The sequence below is a fragment of the Rhamphochromis longiceps genome, linkage group LG7, assembly GCF_057381845.1.
Source record: "Rhamphochromis longiceps isolate RC_006_pf linkage group LG7, R_longiceps_female_GT1.1, whole genome shotgun sequence".
NCBI lineage: Eukaryota > Metazoa > Chordata > Actinopteri > Cichliformes > Cichlidae > Rhamphochromis > Rhamphochromis longiceps.
This window is the reverse complement of record NC_140563.1, coordinates 13,702,008-13,718,106: the sequence shown is the minus strand read 5'-3', so window position 1 is coordinate 13,718,106 and position 16,099 is coordinate 13,702,008. Positions and strand designations below refer to the sequence as shown.

The following is a 16,099-nucleotide window of genomic DNA, read 5'->3' as shown; positions in this document are numbered from 1 at the left end:
TGATTTATTTTTTATTTTTTCAATGATTTTTCATGATTTTTGAAAAAAAAGTTCAAGCAAGCTCAGGGTCCCTATCATGATTCTTACAAAATCATTTACTTACGATGATACAAAATACACATTTAGTAGCCTACATTTTTCAAAATGTGTCCACAAACTAACACTTTTACTTGCATTTCATAGACAGTGCATAAAAAACCCATTAACATCTCTGTTAGGTCTTACACCGCAAAATCTACACTGTATTAGACAGTAGTCATGCATCTCCCCGTGTACTATGAAAATCAATTTAAAAGCTGCCATCATTTCTATAAGTGAGTATCGGGTTCTAGAAAACGCTTTATTGCTGCTGACATACCAGACACTTCACTGGTAACAATGCAGAGCACGTAGCTTTCTGAATGTTTCCTATAGATATCCAGGTCTATGCTCGTGAGATCCTTTCCCAAAAAGGTTAACAGTTCAGCAGAAAGAATTAGATGGAAACTGGGCAGATGATGATACGATCTTCCAACATAACACTGAGCACCAAGAAGATAAAGTAGAGGAGGAACATGGTGAAACCCAGCACCTTATTCATCTTCCAGTTACAGGAAGCAATGGAGATGATGACAAAGAGGAGCATGAGGAAGAGCAGCACAATGGCACAAAAGAGCCCATTGCTGCTGACAGCCACTGGACCAAAACTATGGATGGCTGAGTACAGGAGCCAAGGGACTGGGAGACTTTTAAATAAAATGATAGTGAAAAAACATAAAGAAAAGGGAGAGAAAGGAATTATTAAAGTTTGTGTTAAGCAGCTTTAAAAACGAAATTGATGACGATCCAGCTATAGAGGCTCACCCCACAGTGATGTCAAAGATGTTACTGCCCACAGAGCTAGACACAGCCATGTCTCCCAGGCCTTTACGAGCCACAATCACACTGGTAATGAGGTCAGGGATGGAGGTCCCCGCAGCCAGCATAGTCAGGCCCATAATTTCCTCTGAGATGCCAATAGTCTCACCCACCTAGGAAGATGAACAAGATTTTTAGGTGCTCAGCTTTTAGTTTACACAGATCTTTTAACTCATTCACTGCCATTGACGTCTATAGACGTCAATTACGTTTTTCAATGGGAGGGGCTAGAATACAACCTCGGGCAGCTTGTCAGTGAATTTTATTTTTTCATATATTTGTAAATAAATTGTTTTGATAAAACATAACCTTTCTCAGTGTTATTTCTGTTTTATAGAAGTGAAAAACTATTTTATATGTTAGAGGTGTCACAAAGCAAGAAATATTAGTGTTCTGCTTGAAATGTATTTTTCACAAAAAGCTCGTTTTCTCCCTTTTTTTGGTCAAAACAGGCATTTTTGGTGGAACCCACCTCTCTTCTACAGCTGATTACTAAAGAATGGAAAATGGTAGAAACAAGCTTTATTTTTTGGATGAAAGAAGAGAGTCTGTTCTTCATTTTGGTAGGTTCAGCGTTTATATGATCATAACACACAGTTTTCTGTGGCTCTTCAAAAATGAGTAAAAATGCTCAAAAACCCTGGCAGTGGGGAGTTACCTGATTTGAAAATGGCTGGCAGTGAATGAGTTAAGTGATACTGTGTGTCAATGCACATCAACAGGAAACAAAGCAGAGTATTTGTATCTAAAGTAACTGACCTGATGGGCCCACCACACCATGAGGTACGAGAAGATAGCAATCCATAGAATAGAGCCCAGGAAGGTGGCAACAAAGAATTTTCTGGATTTCTATAGGACAAAGTGAGTTATGGAAAAGCAAAATGCAGCATGATTTAAATTACCACAGCTGATATCAGAAATATTATGGTATCTCTCACCGGGTTGCGAACATCTGGGACGGTAAGCCACAGAGGGAAAACTATGGGCAACAGGAAGAGGTAGGTTGCTTGCTTTCGACGTGTATCGGGCCATTCTAAAGACAGAGGTTCATCGTCTTTTTCATCTTCTTCTTCGTCTTTATCCTCATCATCATCCTCATCTTCACTGGACTCGTCACTTTCATCATCGCTGTCCTCTTCGTCGCTCTCAGAGTCGTCTGACTCTCCTGACCCATCATCTTTTGCTGGTACATCTTCCTGAAGTAGGAAAGATACCGCAATTAAAACATATGATAAAAAGAAACAAAAGTCAAACCATCCTAAGGAAGCAGGTGCCCACAAGTTGTATCATTGATCTGTGCATTGACTCTTACATAGACAGGAATCAAAGACTGACTTCTGGGCTTTTTGAAAGCCACCAGGACATGGTTGGAGAGTACCTTCTTGTCCTCTGGCTGCTCCTTCTTTTCTTCTTCTGCAGCTGGGGTTGGTTCTGACTCTTTGCTCTGCTCAGTTTTTTCCCCACCATCTGTGAAAGGAATCCCAAAGAGTTTGCTTAATAACTGCGGGCCCTTATGCAGTTATCTGGAAGATTTTAATTTCATTTAAGACTTCAGGACTGATTACAGGAAGAACTGCAGTCAATGCATTAGCTGAATTCACTCACTGTCTTCTTAGCTATATACCTATACATTCCTTGAGTTCTCTGCATAGTTATATGCACTTGGTTTGTACATGCAATTTGACATGTCAAATATGTCAAATAAAAAAAAAACATAAAGCTAGCATTAACAAGTAAACAAGCTTCAGTGATTTAGCATCCTAACAGATGAGTTTCGTCTTGCTAACCACCTTGGCCAACGTGTGATGCAGAGAAATGTTAAAAACATTGTTAATACTTCCTTACATTCACAAGGAAAGCTGTGATGACGGTGGAGAGGGCTACTCTGACCATGTTGTTTTATTACTTTTTTGCTAAAATGTTATTTGGCAAATTCCTCCACCTCCTGTCATTCTCAGTTTGTTAGCAAGTAATATTTGGTAATATAGTAGATATTCAGTTATAAAAGTAATAATATTTTAAAATTCTTCAGTCAGGAAAGAGTGCCAAAAGCTGAAGACATCCATGTAAAGTGCAGACAGACAGCAAAAATGGTATGTTTTAATCTGTTCCAGTTTAACTAGTTAAACTGTTAAAAAGTGGAATAATATGTTTGTTTGTGTATTCTGGAGGCTGGGGAATCTCTGCTTGCCTTTGTGTAAAAGTCACGCCACCGTCATACAGTATATATATATATATTTTTTTAACTAGTGTGTACTAACTGTTTCCAAGGTATAAGCTAAAATATTACTACAATGGGGAAACAGTTGTTTTATTATGATAGTTGGCATATAGCGACATCTACTGATGTTGAACAAAAAACCTATTTTATTTTTTTTTAAGTCATTTTGCGCATGTCATTTTAATGCTTTGCAGACCAGCTATTGATAATGATACTAAGCAGGTGTCAGTCTCTAGTCAGTGAATGACGCTCACATCCTTCAATGTTACCTTCACTTTTGTCTTTGGCGTCTGATTTCTTTCTTGCCACGCTGTTCAGAGTTTCAGCTTTCTCCTTAAATTTCCCTACAAACACACAAAGTGGCAAAATAAAATTAGAATCACAGACGTCACACGGAGGGCCCTAAACACAGTACAAAGTGCTTTTAATTTAGATTCATTATGTGTATATTGCTGCTATATTACGGTAGTCATGAAACCCTAAAGAGAGCCTGATTGAAAATGTTGGTGGTTAAGATTTGTATTTGATTAACTTATTGCTCATCTTTTCATCAGACTGCACTTTAGATTGAGAACTACTATAAGTTAATTTAGTATTTAACTGATATTTAATTGTCATTTCCTGGAGTGGGAGGAGCTACTGACTATATGGTCAGCTACTTTCCAGAAGCATTGCATGTTAGGTCATAATGGTGAGTAGGCCACAATGGATGTACTACAGAATTGCTATCTTAATAGTTTATTTTACTTTTTGGATAATCAGTGTTTAAGTTGAGGTTACTTGTTTTTCTTTTGCTTTATACTAAACTTCTTGCCTTAGTTTGATTGCAAATACGGCACACTAATAAATTGCTATGATGAAAAGGGGGGATAAACAAAGACTGGACTGTTCATCTGCGTCCACCACACAGCCATTCCTCACAATGAGGCTAAAATAATTATTAATATTACCAGTAGTACAGCAAAAACCACAGAAAGACAGCGTCAGCAGTCAGTTTTTTCAACTTCTCATATTTTGGACTAAATACACTCATCCCAAGGTACATAATAACAGAGTAGAGTATTTCTATTGATAGTGCTCCCCAGACATGAGAAAAGGTTTGATTGACTAAAAATTATTGCTTGACAGAATTACTTCTGTCACTGATGTTTCTTGGATGGATCTCAGGGTGTTTTCATGCCTGCTGTGTTTAGCCCATTTAAATCAAACTCTGGTTCATTTCCCCCCTTCATGCAGTATGTTTGTGCAGATGTGAACACAGTAACCACACCAAGAGCCTTTAGAGGAGGTGGTCTTGGTGCAAATGAACTCCTTGAAGTTTGTTTATAGTGTGAATGTGATCCGACAGTGATTCAAGCCATGGCTTGAATCACTGTCGGATCACATTCACACTAGGAGTTGAAGACTCCTAGTTGAAGACCACTAAGCAATATCAGATCGAGCGTGAGAATATTCAGCCTGCTTATTGGCCAGATGTGTCTGGGGTGGGAATAACAACAGTAAAAACAGGAAGAAGGTGTTGTGTTGTGGACTATTTTTATTCTAAATATATCTTCATTTCATAGCTAGTTGCTAGCTCGTACAGACCCTTGCACATCTATAGTACCTTTCCGCTTTCAGATTACAAAGCATTCATGGCTAAAGGGAATTTTCAGCTCAAACGTATAACATAGATAATCTTTGTAACCATTTTCTCAAATGTCAAATCTGGATAGGTCAGCCCATCATCACACTGTCAACCCAGCTTACATCTTCTAAATCATTGCATTTTAACTAATTTAAGGGAAAGAAAACCCCGTCATCATCAGTGTAGGGACTAACGTTATTAAGTAACACGTTACAGTAACTACGGTATTATTGTGGTAACGAGCACGGTAACTAGTTATTATGCCAAAATCAGGAACGCATTAATCGTTACTGGGATTTAGATAGGGTTGTTATTCGTTACTTCGTGTGGTGGCTATCGCAGCTTCCACAGATTCAGTAACATTAGCAAGTGGTGGAAGCCAGCAGGTGGATGAGGGAAAGGAGGAGCAGAGAACCGAGGCGGCCGCCGGTCCGAGTGTCAGGTGAACTGAACTTCAGGTAAGAAGTTATAACCTGCAGTCCATCTGGGTCAGAAATAAACCAAGTTTAGATGGAGTTTAAATGGTAAATGGCCTGTATTTGTATAGTCCCTAAGGACCCCAAAGCGCTTTACACAACCAGTCATCCACCCATTCATCCACCCATTCACACACACATTCACACACTGGTGATGTCAAGCTACGTTGTAGCCACAGCCACCCTGGGGCGCACTGACAGAGGTGAGGCTGCCGGACACTGGCGCCACCGGGCCCTCTGACCACCACCAGTAGGCAACGGGTGAAGTGTCTTGCCCAAGGACACAACGACCGAGACTGACCAAGCTGGGGCTCGAACCGGCAACCTTCCGATTACAAGGCGAACTCCCAACTCTTGATGAACCAGTCCAGCCCTGTATGCAGCTCATCTGCAGTCTGGTGTTACCTACATCTTCCTATTCGGAAGGCCGAATTTCTGAGTTCTGCGTACAATCGAAAGCACCACGACTGCAGTTTTTGTGTTGGATGTAAAAAGCGCACATGACGCTGTGACGTAGGCTAGAATCGTGGCGGCGGTCAACGGTGTGGGATTTCTCCAGGTGTGGGATTTCTCTCGTGGAAATATGCACATCATTTTTTCCTTTCTATTGGTAGGTGGCACAGTGCACTTGTGGCAAGTAAGCAAGCTAGAAGACTGGCAATCTTGCTGGGTATCCAGTTATGGAAGCAACACATTAACAAGAGAATTCTGAGTAAAACCAAAGTTACTTTCCCTAGTAACTAGTTACTTTGAAAGTAACGATTAACTTGAAGTAACTGAGTTACTTTTGATAGAAGTAACTAGTAATGTAACTAAGTTACTAATTTAAAGTGACTTACCCAACACTGGTCATCATGCACTAACTGACTTTTTCTAGAGTGTATTGCAGCTATACCCTGGTGATATTCTTCCTGTTCTCCTACAGGCCTCTAAATGGATCCCTCTACAGACTGAGGTAGGTATTTATCTGCTTAGTATCAATCTGGACTTAGTGCTGCCTTCATGTGGGACACTTTGCTAATCCATTTTAGAATGAGAAGGACATAGTACTCAGACAGCTATTATAAAAGCACTTGGTACACAGTTATCAGTCATCAAACAGTATTCACAACTATCAAATAGTACTCACCATTACCTATAGGGTCTAATGTATGAATCATGAGTTGGAAGATGGTGTTTCTCATTGTGCTGTTGTGTAAAGAAGCAGAACTCCCCCCTCGCTGAAGGGATGGCTTCAACTGGGGAAAGAGACGGCTGAGGTCATGATAACTAGTCACTGTACAGATAATAGCCCATCACTGTTAAACATGCAATAGTGGATATAGTGGCTGTTTTTTTTTTTTCTTAACTAGTGCAGGGAGCTAGCACTTGTCTTAATTATTTACAAAATAAGACTGTGAGTCTGAAGGGTATAAAGAATTTTTTTGTGACTTTCTTCTTGCAGTTTATTGGTTGGTGAATTGATTTTTACCTTTAAACGATTCTTGTCCTCTGGAGCAGGAGGGGCATTATCCTCACCGTTTCCATTAGTCTGTGTGCAACAATGTTTTGTTCAGTGATGATCATTCAGCGGCAGAGATAAAACAAAGTTCATTCTGGTAGATTTTATATTAGTGCTATAATTTAATGCATTACTAGTTCACTCATTGCACACGCTGCCTGACTTGATGATGTCAGATTTTTTTTTTTTAAATGCAGAGGATGACAGTATTTTTATTGTATCCATTATCCCCATAAAATAATTATTAATGATTCTAAATGATATGAAATAGCATTTTCAACAAGGAATAAAATGTTCTCTTTTTGGGAGTCCCACCCTCAAAAACCCTGAGTATGAACAAACCCTTAAACCCTTTACTTGGTGTAAGTTAAGCCTCAGTCACACTGTTTAGGTTTGGACACGCTATACATGGATGCTAAAGGAGCTATAACTCTGGAAAGCATTCATTTGCTGCAGCTGATTAGCTTTGGGGTGTTTTTGTTTTTATAAAAAGCTACGTATATATCATGTGACGAAACTGCTTTCTAGTTGCTAATAATAATCCCTACAAAAACCTCTACTAGTTAAATATCTTAAAATCTGCTGATTTATGTCTCTCCAGCAGGAATGCATTAATACCTAGCTAGTATGCCTAGCTCTTCAAAAGTTTCATTAGGTTGTTTTCTGTTACCAGTAGTTTATGGGTTTGGGTGAAAATGGAGAAAACTTTTCAATATAGATGTCAGACAACAGACTTATTAGTTGTCTGACTGAGGATAAGAGCTTTGATGAATTCTTTAATAGGAGATCTTACCTTGTCAGGTTCCTCTACAGCAATAACTTTGACAATGCTCTTGTGTTTGTGGAGTTGGGTCTTGAATGCACGCTCTATTTGCACATTAAACTTCATGAAAATGACATAGACAGTGTAACAAGCCACCAGCATCATGCTCTCCCACCACATTATGACATTATCCAGGAAGAAGATAATTAGAAAGATGAGGCCAAGTATGTAGAATGACACATCTCTGAATAGAGGCCACCAGGTCAGATGGAGAATCTCCCGAGAAAACAAAGCACACATTCCAATCACAAACAAAATATTGAAAACTGCTGAGCCCACAATTGTGCCAATACCCACGTTGCTGTGGGCAATGAAGACTCCTATCAAAGAGGTAAAAAGCTCAGGGGCAGAACCTCCGGCGGCCATGAAGGTGGCTCCAGCCACATCATCAGAGATTGCCAACTTGTTTGTGATTACCCCGAGAGCAGGAACAAAAAACTCATCACACACAATTGCAAGTGACACAAACATGTACATCATCCCAATAATGTGAAGGGTCACCCAGCCACGTCTGCGATCTTCGATTGAAAAAATGTCCTCTGGGTAATCACCCTTCATATGTGGCGCTTCACCCGGAAAGGCTGGTGGGACGGTAGTTGTAGGAGGAGCTGGCGTGGGTGTTTCCGGAAGTTCAGGTGCCACATAGATGCAATGCACAAGAGTCCGATTTGTTGTTGGCAATAATGGCGATTCAGTAGTGGTAGATGTTGTGGATACTGAAGTTGTAGTTGCATTATGGACATCATACGTTGTGTTTCTTTGCTCAGTTTGCTCTAAATCATATGCTGTAGTTAGAGCCTTTCCCAGATCTGCAATCTCCTCAACCCCCTCTGCTGAACCTTCCCCACTATCCTGTGCAATTTGAGGCATTGCCAAAGGCTCGTACAGTCTAGTGCTGATGGTCAGCTGGTAGAGGGTACAGAGGAAAACCCCAGAGAGGAGAAAAAGAACTCGGCTCAGCTGCAGTCGCTTCCTTCTGGTACAATACATTTTTCTCCAGCAGCAGGTGTTGCTTTTGGCTAGGTTGAAATAAGGTGCATAAATAAAATTTGGTGGAGTCCAGTTCTCTCCCCAGAAGACCATGGGGTGGCAGAATTCAAAACTCCAGTGATGTGACTCATTTCACATCTTCAAATCCATGGAATACTCAGTCTATAGTACAGTAAAGGAAAAACAGGGATAAAATTGCATTTGGAAAAGATATTAATAGTATACATGTATTTCAAGGCATTTGGACTATTCATAACTAAAATGTATCCATTATTATGTGTCACAGTATTATCATGGGGAAAACAATTATTTGTTTGCTCACTTACAACAAAATTAAATCTGTTTTTTTATGGTAGTTTTAGTTTAACAAAGAGAGACAGAATATCAAACAAAACACATTATATAAAGGTTATAAAGTCATTTGCATGTCACTGAGCGAAATAAAGATTTGATACTTCTGTTCTTAAATAGTTATGTGCATGAAGCACAATCGTCCACATAATCAGTTTCTTCCATTCCAACCTCTGCATTCCCACAGGCTAAAGAGTAAAGTGCTGTCAAAGAATGTCAGGAGCAAGATTACAGACCTGCACAAGGCAGGGACGGGCTACAAGACCATCAGCAAAAAGCTTGGTGGGAAGGTGACAACACTTGATGTGACTATTAGGAAATGTAAGACACAGAAAATGACCCTCAATCACCCTCTGTGAGGAGCTTCAAAGTAACTCTAATAAGGAAGCCACATGTATAGGCTCATGTGAAGTTTGCCAGTAAAGATCTAAACAATTTAAAGAAGGCTTGGGATAAATTGCTGTGGTCAGATGAAATAAACATCAAGCTCTTTGGCCTCAACTCGACTCACCTTGGTGGAAACACGGTGGTGGAAACATTATGTTTTGGGTACAGGAGAGATCCTCTCATTGAGGGACAAAAGGACGGGGCTGCGTACCACAAAATCTTGGACAAAAATGTCCTTGCCTCAGCTAGAGCACTGAAGAGAGGTTGTGGATGGGTCTTCCAGCATGACAATGATCCAAAACATACAAGGCAACTAAAGAGTGGCTAATTTGTTCTATGTCATTTTTTTCTGGAGTTTTTGTTGATATTGTGTGTCTCTCCATTGAAAAAAAAACAACCATAAATATCAGAGACTGTTTATTTCTTTGAAAACGAGAAAACAAACAAATTCAGCAGATCATCAAATTATTATTTTCCCCACTGTATTCATAGATCCATTTATAAAGTGTTACAGTTACTTTCTTTGCATAATGCTGGTTTCTGCACAACATGAAAGACTAGAGTTGTGATGCAAAATTTAAAGCAAGGAGCCAATCTAATTGCTTTATCCAAAGAGAACAAAAAGGTTCAGACTTACCAGAGAATAACATCTTGCAAAATCATAAGTGCAAGCATATCCAAACACAGGTTTCCACTGTCAGCTATTGTGGCACAAACAAACTGTTGCAGTGGCCAGTGTTATGTATGTAGGACACAGAACAACTCTTCACAATGGATCAGCATAATACCTAATACCTGAAGTCTTCTAAGAGGATTATGTGCGTTACCGCACTCTCACTTGTGAGTATACCTTAGTAATATTCAGTTTAATGCAAAATAAGTGTTTGTTTTGTCTAATGGTATTTTGACACCACAGTGTTTAGAGAAAAAAACTTTGATGACATAGTGAAACGTATTATACTGGTATGTCTACCTTTAAACTTCATATTAAAACATATAAGTACCATATCAATGTGCATAACTGATAAAGTGACGCGTTCCTTGATGGATTGCTGTTCCGGTGTTTCCAGCATAGGAATATGAAATAGTAGTGCATCTTAAAACACTGTTGCAAGGGCGAATGCCATATTCTGAAAACTAGCCAACCATTAGACTCAGACTGTTTGCAGCTTTCAGTGGTGACTTGATCAGTGATGTCACGTGTATGTGTGATTAATGCTCCCCTAGTGTAGGTGAATGCATTTCCATGAGTGAACGCAGCTTTAGCACTGACTCCTCCCATACCTGCTTCCTAATCGTGGGTTGATAATATAATGCACCTGAAGCCTTTGTTTACGTCCCACTCTAACCATATATGCACTATATGCTTGCTATCTATCTTGCAGCAAAAGAGGAGGTATCACTTGGATCAAATAAATATGTATTTGGAAAGATGTTCTTGTAAAAGTAAACTTTGGTTTTTGGTTTAATTTTAAAATGTGTGCTGAAATTTGGTAAATAGTTTATTGTGGGGTGTATGATTGTGTACCTGCCAACAGGGGTAGGCAACTCCAGGCCTCGAGGGCCGGTGTCCTGCAGGTTTTAGATGTGTCCTTGATCCAACACAGCTAATTCAAATTGTTAAATTACCTCCTCAACATGTCTTGACATTCTCCAGAGGCCTGGTAATGAACTAATCATTTGATTCAGGTGTGTTGACCAAGGGTGATATCTAAAACCTGCAGGACTCCAGCACTCGAGGCCAGGAGTTGCCTACCCCTGATGCACAACAAGGTTAATTAGAACATAAAACCATAAATATTTTACATACTGTTAGAGATGCATCACAAAATTTAAACTAACTGGAAAACATACTAATGGGTGTAAAATCAACATCATAGGTGAAAAGCTTCTTATGTACTGATCAGTTTTTGTGATTATTTGCTTCTGTTTTTTAGTTTTCTTAAACTATTTATTATCTGTGTTTCTGTAACTAACAATGTGAAGCTATTGCTTATGCCTAAACACTAAGGATTTAAAAGAAACCCTTTTTCAGAATAACTGTGTAGTCCCATGTGTTCCTGTGATTTATATGATTTGTGTCTTAGTCTTTTATTTACCCGGGTAAAATGCTAATTGAGATTTTAATCTCTTTTCCAAGAGAGACATGGCCTAGACACCAGCAGAGGTTACAACATACACATCACATAACAATATTCAGTACAGACAAGTGGGCACAATCTATATACTCTATATGAATCTATGTGAAACATACACAATAATACACATAAACAATAGTTACACTGACCAAAACAGCTATTCTGTTGCTCCTTTAAAATAGACTCAACTATCGTAACCCAACTTGTGTAAATTGTAAATAATAAACAGATCAAGATCTTTTTTATAACACCCTCACAATTTTAATTAGTGTCAGGGGGACACTGCATTGGCTTTCAATGTTCTTTTTTTGAAATTTCAGGTTTGTGGTTATTTTTCTCAGGAAATCATCTTTAATGCATCAAGCCTTTGTTCTCTAGTTTCTTTAAAGTCACTGACTTTATGAAATGTATATGAACCCTTTCAACAAGCCTACTTGGGCTTACAAACAGGATGTCAGTGCGCAGGATAGAAGGCCTTTGTATTTTGTTGGGCGTAATATAGGGCCCCTGACGTCACAGTCACACCATCACTGGGGGTTTTTTTTCAGAAAAGACTATTTATACATTTTCCGAGCGGATGTCTGATTATTTAGTTTTTTTTATTTACACGGCTGTCTATATGCTTGATAACTGCATAGTTTTGTCCAATGAATAAAACATTTCTATGGTCACACACTGTAACTCATTAGTAAGTAGAGATAGGGAGAATTCAGGATAATCCAAAGAAATGAGTAACGATACAGCAATTAATGAGCGGTGAGAGTCGGAAAAGCCAGGTTGAATTGGTAAGTTTTCAAGCATGCTTTAAAGGATTGAATGGAGTCAGAGGCACGAACGGTAGCAGGAAGACTATTCCAGATGTTTGGTGCTACAGAGGCAAAGGCACGATCATCCCTAGTCTTCAAACGGTGCCTAGGCTGGGCCAGAAGTAACTGACCAGATGATCAAAAAGAACGGCTGGGAGTATAGAGACTGAGGAGGTCGGTGAGATAGTCAGGTGAAAGGTTGTTTAGGCATTTAAAAGTAAGCAGCAGAACTTTAAAATCAATACGCAATTTAATAGGCAGCCAATGTAAATCAGAGAGCACTGGAGTAATGGAGGCAAACTTTCTAGTTCCGGTTAGGAGACGAGCCGCAGCATTCTGAACAAGCTCTAATCGTTGGAGGTGAGCGAGTTGGAGTCCAGAGTAGAGAGAGTTATATTAATCTAATCTGGAGGTCGCAAAGGCATGTATACGTTTTTCAAGATCTTTGTACGGTATTAAACGTTTGACCTTGGAAATTTGGCACAATTGGCACAAAAGCCAGATTTAACCACAGAGGAAACCTGTTTATCCAGCTTAAATGAACTATCCAGGAAAACACCTAGATTACTTACAGTATCTGTAAGAATAATAAAAATAACAATAAATCAAAAAGAAGAATCTGATTATCACCTTTTTGCGAACATCGGGCAGCCTAAGCAGGTAGATGGCTTGCTCCCACCCTGAGTCAGGCCACTGTAAAGACAATGGCTCCTCTGTTTTTTCATCTTGATCCTCCTCCACTCTGTTTTCATCAGCTCTGGCTTTGTTGTCATCATTTCCTTCAGGTAGATTCTCCTAGGAAGCAGTTCATTAATCATGACTGGCAACAGTACCTAATATGTACCATGATTTCTGTCTTTTTTAATAACAACTAGACCACTGTTTGAGACAATCTTCTTATCAACTGACTGATCCTTCTCCTCGTGTTTTTAATCATCTTATGCTACAGACTATACAATGCTGCAACTTTACAGACAGTATCATTTCAATTTTTGACATAGTTGCAACTACATACAGTGGGGCAAAAAAGTATTTAGTCAGCCACCGATTGTGCAAGTTCCCCCACTTAAAATGATGACAGAGGTCAGTAATTTGCACCAGAGGTACACTTCAACTGTGAGAGACAGAATGTGAAAAAAAAAATCCATGAATTCACATGATAGGATTTGTAAAGAATTTATTCGTAAATTAGGGTGGAAAATAAGTATTTGGTCACCTCAAACAAGGAAAATCTGGCTCTCACAGACCTGTAACGCCTTCTGTAAGAAGCTTTTCTGTCCCCCACGCGTTACCTGTATGAATGGCACCTGTTTGAACTCATCATCTGTATAAAAGACACCTGTCCACAGCCTCAAACAGTCAGACTCCAAACTCCGCCATGGCCAAGACCAAAGAGCTTTCGAAGGACACCAGGAAAAGTATTGTAGACCTGCACCAGACTGGGAAGAGTGAATCTACAATAGGCAAGCAGCTTGGTGTGAAAAAATCAACTGTGGGAGCAATCATCAGAAAATGGAAGACATACAAGACCACTGATAATCTCCCTCGATCTGGGGCTCCACGCAAGATCTCATCCCGTGGGGTCAAAATGATCATGAGAACGGTGAGCAAAGATCCCAGAACCACACGGGGGGACCTGGTGAATGACCTGCAGAGAGCTGGGACCAAAGTAACAAAGGTCACCATCAGTAACACACTACAACGGCAGGGAATCAAATCCCGCAGTGCCAGACGTGTTCCGCTGCTGAAGCCAGTGCATGTCCAGGCCCGTCTGAAGTTTGCCAGAGAGCACATGGATGATACAGCAGAGGATTGGGAGAATGTCATGTGGTCAGATGAAACCAAAGTAGAACTTTTTGGTATAAACTCAACTCGTCGTGTTTGGAGGAAGAAGAATACTGAGTTGCATCCCAAGAACACCATACCTACTGTGAAGCATGGGGGTGGAAACATCATGCTATGGGGCTGTTTTTCTGCCAAGGGGACAGGACGACTGATCCGTGTTAAGGACAGAATGAATGGGGCCATGTATGGTGAGATTTTGAGCCAAAACCTCCTTCCATCAGTGAGAACTTTGAAGATGAAACGAGGCTGGGTCTTCCAACATGACAATGATCCAAAACACACCGCCCGGGCAACAAAGGAGTGGCTCCGTAAGAAGCATTTGAAAGTCCTGGAGTGGCCTAGCCAGTCTCCAGACCTCAACCCCATAGAAAATCTGTGGCGGGAGTTGAAAGTCCGTGTTGCTTGGCGACAGCCCCAAAACATCACTGCTCTCGAGAAGATCTGCATGGAGGAATGGGCCAAAATACCAGCTACTGTGTGTGCAAACCTGGTAAAGACCTATAGTAAACGTTTGACCTCTGTTATTGCCAACAAAGGTTATGTTACAAAGTATTGAGTTGTATTTTTGTTATTGACCAAATACTTATTTTCCACCCTGATTTACGAATAAATTCTTTACAAATCCTACCATGTGGATTCATGGATTTTTTTTTTCACATTCTGTCTCTCACAGTTGAAGTGTACCTCTGGTGCAAATTACTGACCTCTGTCATCATTTTAGGTGGGGGAACTTGCACAAGCGGTGGCTGACTAAATACTTTTTTGCCCCACTGTATTTGTCTAACTGGTAACTTTTTAATATGTTTCTGTGAACGCCTGGTATTCATGTTATCCTTGTGTTAATTCTTTTAATTCTTTAAATAGATGCAAAACATACTTACAGACACATCTGAATGAACTACACTCTGTAGTTTTGTTCCCAATCATACACTAAAATTGTAACACATCACTGGTGTAGATACCATCTGGGGTTAAATGGTTTTTTAAATCAAAGCAGTCATTACAAACCAGTTAACAGTGACCAATAAATTAGGTTTATGTGTGAAACTACATTTATGATGATATTGTCAGTTAAGGATTGTTGTGGGCACGGTTGAAATCATTAAATTAATGGGTTTTAAACAAGATAATACAGATTTTAGGCTCTTGAAAATTACATAAATACCAAACAGTAGATTCAATTCTTGTCTGATTCAACATAAGACCTCTGAAAAGGAGAGCTTACCTTGTCAGGTTCCTCTGCAGCAATAGCTTTAAAAATGCTCTTGTGTTTGTGGAGTTTGGTCTTGAGTTTGTGCTCTATATGCACGTTAAACTTCATGAAAATGACATAGAGAGTTTAACAAGCCACCAGCATCATGCTCTCCCACCACATTATGACATTGTCCAGGAAGAAGATGATCAGTACGATGAGGTCAAATATGTAGAATGACATATTTCTTAATAGAGGCCACCAGGACAGGTGGAGAACTTGCTGAGAAAACAAAGCACACAATCCATTCACAAAAGAAACACTGAAAACTGCTGAGCCCGCAACTGTGCCAAAAGTTGTCATGGGTGATGAAGACTCCTATTAAGAAACCCAAAAGCTTTGGGGTGGATATTCCAGCAGCCATGAAGGTGGCTCCTACCACATCATAGGAGATGGCTAACTTGTCCCTGATTACCCTGAGAGCAGGAACAAAGAATTTATCACACAAGATCGCCAGCAGCACAAACATGTAAATGATCCCAATGAGGTGAAGGATCACCCAGCCAAAAGATATCTAGAGGATAATGAGCATGAAGGATGGTCGGTGCAGGAGGAGCTGGAGCTGCTGTAGATATTTCTTTTGGAAGCTTAGAGGCTGCAGAGATAAACCCTTTTGTGACTTGCAGTAATAGAGACTCAGTAGTGGTGGGTATGTTGGAATCTGAGGTTGTTTCCACATCATCTACCACATGCGTCTGATCTTGGGGATCATAATCATGCTTTGCAGTGAGAGATTCCACCTCAAGTATCTTTGTTAATTTCCCCCTGAAATCCTCTCCGTTCTG

At 39.8% G+C, this 16,099-nt stretch overlaps 1 protein-coding gene across 2 annotated transcripts; it reads right to left on the bottom strand.

Moving 5' to 3' along the window:
- Nucleotides 1-41: 41 nt before the first annotated feature.
- On the bottom strand, nucleotides 42-14,210 carry slc24a1 (solute carrier family 24 member 1). 2 transcript variants are annotated; one of them, XM_085412282.1, is made up of 10 exons: nucleotides 12,848-14,210; nucleotides 7,516-8,697; nucleotides 6,693-6,752; nucleotides 6,351-6,459; nucleotides 3,388-3,462; nucleotides 2,276-2,364; nucleotides 1,836-2,093; nucleotides 1,657-1,746; nucleotides 844-1,010; nucleotides 42-725 (listed from the first exon to the last, which is right to left on the bottom strand). In XM_085412282.1, the coding sequence occupies exons 2-10, from the start codon at nucleotides 8,626-8,628 to the stop codon at nucleotides 476-478; spliced, it is 2,211 nt and encodes a 736-aa protein (XP_085268408.1). In that variant the 5' UTR covers nucleotides 8,629-8,697; nucleotides 12,848-14,210; the 3' UTR covers nucleotides 42-475. The 2 variants fall into 2 exon arrangements, with proteins under 2 accessions (XP_085268408.1, XP_085268409.1); XM_085412283.1 differs by having other exon boundaries at nucleotides 6,357-6,459; nucleotides 7,516-14,210.
- Between the last annotated feature and the right edge of the window lie 1,889 nt (nucleotides 14,211-16,099).

Coding starts and splice junctions, on each gene's coding strand:
- slc24a1 (XM_085412282.1), bottom strand. CDS start 8,628: ATGGTCTTCTGGGGAGAGAACTGGACTCCACCAAATTTTATTTATGCA. Junction 3,463..6,350: donor ATTAGACCCTATAGGTAATG/GTGAGTACTATT, acceptor GTGTGTTTGTAG/GGAAATTTAAGGAGAAAGCT. Junction 1,747..1,835: donor TCCCAGATGTTCGCAACCCG/GTGAGAGATACC, acceptor TTTGTCCTATAG/AAATCCAGAAAATTCTTTGT.